The sequence below is a fragment of the Cebus imitator genome, unplaced genomic scaffold (genome assembly GCF_001604975.1).
Source record: "Cebus imitator isolate Cc_AM_T3 unplaced genomic scaffold, Cebus_imitator-1.0 Scaffold343, whole genome shotgun sequence".
NCBI lineage: Eukaryota > Metazoa > Chordata > Mammalia > Primates > Cebidae > Cebus > Cebus imitator.
The window spans coordinates 1,085,930-1,091,200 of NW_016107658.1; the positions used below are offsets into that span (position 1 = coordinate 1,085,930).

The window sequence follows — 5,271 nt, forward strand, 5'->3', positions numbered from 1 at the left end:
CATTTTCCCAGAGTCATGAATAACTTCCTGAAAAATCAAAGGCTCTTCATTTTCAGACCATGATTTGGATGGGAGTAGGAAGAGTAAATAGGTCAGATACTTCTACTTTGTCTTTTTAGCTTGGCTCAAGGGGGGAGTAGCCTATTGAAAGGTTTTAGGGCTGTGGGCATATTCTTGAGTCAATCATCTGTGTTAAATTAGTTCTTTTGTCATTTCAGGCAACTCTGGTACCTCTCCTTGTCTGGTTGCCTTAAAGAAGGAAGAGTAGAAGAAAAAGTTGAATAAATCATGTCGGAGTTACTGGACCTTTCTTTTCTGTCTGAGGAGGAAAAGAATGTGATTCTCAATGTTCTACAGCGAGATGAGGAGGTCCAAAAAGCAGATGAGAAAAGGATTAGGTAAGAGTTCCTCAAAACGCATGGGGTCCCAGGCCTTTGGCCAATAATATCTGGGTTTTTCCTTATGTCTCCCACCTGACTTTCATAGGAATTTGTATATGTGATGTTTACCACTACTTATTGGGTCACATTGGGCTCTGAGTTTGTTGCTTTCACAGAACCAAATTGTCTGCTCTCTTTACCTCTCAACCCTTCTTCATCCAATCTATGTATATCTTGAATCCACTTGTGCGTCTCTTTTGGGTCTTGACAGGCGACTAAAGAATGAGTTACTGGAGATGAAAAGGAAAGGGGCCAAGAGGGGCAGCCAACACTACAGTGATCGGACCTGTGCCCGGTGCCAGGAGAGCCTGGGCCGTTTGAGTCCCAAAACCAATACTTGTCGGGGTTGTAATCACCTGGTGTGTCAGGACTGCCGCATACAAGAAAGCAATGGTACCTGGAGGTGCAAGGTGTGCGCCAAGGAAATGTGAGTGTCTCCTATGGCTGAGTAGAGAGGAGATGAGGCCCTGGCTGTAATAAGAATTTCTTTCCTCAGCCTTTATTAGACAAGAACCATTCTTTATCCATCTGTTATTTTCTTTTATTTCTTCCCAGAGAGTTGAAGAAAGCAACTGGGGAGTGGTTTTATGACCAGACAGTGAATCGCTTTGGTTCTCGCACAGGTAGTGAGATAATCAGGATGTCCCTGCGCTACAAACCTGCAGGTACTGGACCTGTCTAGAGATAGTTCTTGGTATGGAATCCTAGTGTATTCTGACTGGTTATCTTAACTCCATGGGCTCAGCCGGTTTGTGGGGAATGGAAGATTATATTGTCATCTCTTCTGCAAGCATGGTGTATTTCAGGGGATTTGCTATGAGAGTTGTTTCATTTTTCCCTTACTCATAACCACCACCCTGGCATACTTTTGTTTGTCTTGAAGTGAGTAAAAGAGAGGCAGTGCAACAGTCCCACCATCAGGTACAGATTGGTGACATCTGGCCGGGAAGAAAGATCATTCAGGAGCAGCAGAGGGACTCCAGGTAAGAATCAAGTAATTGTTTGAAGAAATACTTACAATATCTCTTTAATTCTTTTGCTATTCATTTTACTTTCTTCTGTTTAATAAAATAATAGATGTTCATTATAGGAAAACTTGGAAAGTACAGAAAATAGTAAAGAAGGAGGTAAAAAAATCATTCCTAATCCCATTGCTTGTATGTAGATTTTAACATTTTGGTATATTTACTTTGTTTTTTTATATTTTGCAGTCACCTTTCTCAGGTTGAATAGTTTGTTCTTTATAAGAACAATTTGAAGACAAATAGAAATAACACATACTCTCATTATTAAGCAACAAATCACCCACATTCCTACTACCCCAGTTTTCACATTATATGAAAATTATTTCATATCTCTTCTATGCATATCCATAATGGGTTGACTAGATGGATAAACTGAAAAATATTTTTAATATTTGGATCATAGTATAATAAATTAAAATCATCCTGTTTAATTTTACTTGAATTTAACAGAAGACTGAAATAAAGTGAAAGAATAGCTAATCTTCAGACAAATTTTTTTAATGTGAAAGGTATTAGTTGTTAACATTCCTCTAAGCTTAAGAAAAAATATTATGAAAGCCATTGAGCAGTTGGTCACTTTTTTAGTTGTTTTTTTTGGTAACAGCCTTATTGAGATATAATTCACATACTATACAATTTGCCTATTTTTGATGTACAATGCAATAGCTTTTAGCAGATTCACTGAGTTGCATGACCATCCCCTGAATCAACTTTAGAAAATTTTCATCACCTCAGAAAGAAACCCTTTATCCTTTTAGCTGTCACCCTCCCCCATCCCTAAGCAATCACTGATCTACTTTCTGTCTCTATATATTTGTCTATCCTGGGTATTTCATGTAAAGGACCATATATCTGGGTTCAATATATGGTCCTTTTTGACTGGCCTCTTTCGCTTAACATAACGTTTTCAAGGTTCATCCATGTTGTAGCATGTATCAGAGCTTCATTCCTTTTTATAGCCAAATAATACCCCATGATATGTATTTATCACATTTTGTTTATCTGTTCATCTGCTGAAGAACATTTGGGTTGTTTCCACTTTTTGGTTAGTAAGAGTAATGCTGCTATGAACATTCATTAAGTGTTTTGTGTGGATGTATGTTTTGTTTTGTTTGCTTTTCTTTTAGAAATGGAGTTTCGTTCTTGTTGCCCAGGCTGGAGTGCAGTGGTGCCATCTTGGCTCACAGCAACCTCCACCTCCTGGGTTCAAGTGATTCTCCTGCCTCAGCCTCTCAAGTAGCTGGGATTACAGGCACATGCCACCAAGCCCAGCTAATTTTTGTATTTTTAGTAGAGATGGGGGTTTCACCATGTTGGCTAGGCTGGTCCTGAACTCCTGACTTCAAGTGATTTGCTCACCTTGGTCTCCTAAAATGTTGGGATTACAGGCGTGAGCCACCACACCTGGCCTGTTTTCATTTTTCTTTTCTTTTTTTCTGTTTTCATTTTTCTAAGGTAGATACTTAGGAGAGGAGTTAGTGGTCATTTAAAAATCTACCTGTTTCAATATTTAACGTTATTAGTGGATGCTTTGCTGTGAAAGAGGAAACAGCTTTCTTACACTTCCCCCCAATTATTTCCTTCTATCTTCCCTATTTGTTACTCAAATTATTTTTCCTTTGTCAGGGTTTATAATATTTACATTCTCTTATATAACCATAAAGCATCTGCTTGTTTTATCTGTTTACTTTTAGTTTTATACTTAAAAGGATTGTATGCTTACAACCAGGCCTTCTATCATAACTTCTTTATTTCTGATTTATTCCTTGGTTGTCTGGGTTTCATCATTGAGGAGTTCCATTAAGAAGAGTTTGCAGGTGCTATATTTATTGTATTCTTATATGTTAAGAATATCTGCCAGATGCCTTTATACTTGAATGGTATCTTGGCTGGATATATCCTCGAGCCACATTTTCTTTCCCTCAGAATGTTGTGGAGATTATTCCATTGTCTTCTTCCATTGAATGTAACCGTGAAGAAGTCTGAGCACACCTTCAGTCTTGTTTTTCTTTCTTATGGATGAGAGAGAGAAAGAGAAATTAGACTTACATGAACATTTTCTTTTCTTTTTCTTGTAGTTTAGTAACTCAACAAGGTTGTAATTCAATGGTGATCATTCTGTATCATTTTTCGCTATGTGCAATATACCCTTGATGAGTTCTTTCTTCATTGCTGGAAAATTTTTCCGTATCATATCCCTGAACTCTTTTCCTTTCTGTTTTATTAGTTAAGTTCTCTACCTCAGAGACACTGGATTTTCTTATCCTCTCTTTTTGTCATTTTCTTTTATTATTGAATGCAGTAGGAAAAATGTTGAAAGCAATTAACCATGATTAGCCCAACCCATTCCTCCATGCTATTAATTTGGTTTTCAGTTTATTTTCCCTCCCCTCCCCTTTTTCTCCTCCCTTCCTTACTTTTTGCTGCTTCTAATTTATTTATTTGAATGAATTATCTTATTTAGGTTTCAATTTGTTCTTTGCTCTAATCTTCTTTCTCTTATTTTGTTGTTTTATCATCTTGTATTTGAATTCTTGCACTTCACTGAATTTATGTTATTAGTTCCCCTGTAGTGTAAAGCACTCACAAGAAACCTACTTGTTTTCCTAGGGTTATATTCTTCTCCAGACTTGGTTCTTTGTCCATCTTGCAAATTTTTTTTGTTTCTCTCCACTCCATGGCTATTTATATATCTGCTAGACTATTTTATTTCATTTTACTCAACTTTAATATGGGAAGTTTTGTCCGTATCTTTTGTTGCCTCTGATACAGCATATGTGAATTCTTCTCACCTCAACTTGAAACAATTTATCTTTTCCCCATTCTTAGCTATACTTTAAGGACTGAATATTGCTTTCTGTATTTCTTTTCTTGAAACCTGAGGGGGTGGGTGCAAAAGGCAACTTGGGGTCCTGGGTTTTGGTGTCTTGAAATTCTCTTAAATGTCTTGGTTCAGGGCTTATTTTTCCCAGATCTGGGTTAATCCCCTAGCTTATACAGGTGCCCTGGGATATGACATTTTCCAGCAGTCCTAACTGTCTCTGTTGGGGTTCTACAGTGGTACCTGGGGATACAAATCTTGAGGACTTCTGTTTTTCTTGACTACTCATTCGCTTAATCTGCAAATTGCCACATTTTAAGGGATTAGCTAAGGAGCTTTGCCAAACACTATTTTCTATTTTCTTAGTCATGAATTTTTGAAGTCTATGACTGTGAGGCTTTATTTTTGAACCATTTGTTTACAGCAGCTAATTTTTGGCTTTTGTATGGTGTGTATTGTTTTTCCCTAACTTTCACTCACCCAAAGGGAAATGACTTTATCATATTTTATGTGATTGTTGAAAAATAATATAGAAATGTATAAGTAAGTCCTCTAGTAACCTCAGTGCTTCTTCCCTAGATAATTATCGTTAATAGTTGTGAACAGTTTTGGCATATGGACTACCAAACTGTCTAAATATACATATGTGGGTGGGGTTCCTATGTTTTAATTTCTTTTTTTTTTTAAAGGATGATACTATATACATGTTAAGTGAAAAAGTGAAAGAAAAAGAACTTTAAAAACTCAGTAATACAGACAATCCCATAGAAAATGCGCAAAAGACATTTCACCAAAGACAATATAGAGATGTCAGGCACACAAAAAGATGCTCAACATCTTCAGTCATTAAATAAATTTGAACTAAAAATCACAATAAGATGCTACGACATACCCACTAGACTAAAATTTAAAAGACTGACCATGCCAATTGTTGGTGAGGATGTAAAACAACTGGATTAAAAAAAATTCTTTTCTACATTTCTTT

The 5,271-nt window shown here is 36.6% G+C and overlaps 1 protein-coding gene across 2 annotated transcripts in view; it reads left to right on the forward strand.

The window, feature by feature from the left end:
• Positions 1–5,271, forward strand: part of SYTL4 (synaptotagmin like 4) — a 58,034-nt gene that overhangs the window by 26,738 nt on the left and 26,025 nt on the right. For both annotated transcript variants that reach the window (XM_017505869.2, XM_017505868.2), the window contains 4 exons: positions 219–398; positions 652–867; positions 996–1,105; positions 1,324–1,423. In XM_017505869.2, coding sequence (XP_017361358.1) covers positions 289–398; positions 652–867; positions 996–1,105; positions 1,324–1,423 — 536 coding nt within the window. In that variant the 5' untranslated portion in view covers positions 219–288. The remainder of the gene's footprint in view (positions 1–218; positions 399–651; positions 868–995; positions 1,106–1,323; positions 1,424–5,271) is intronic.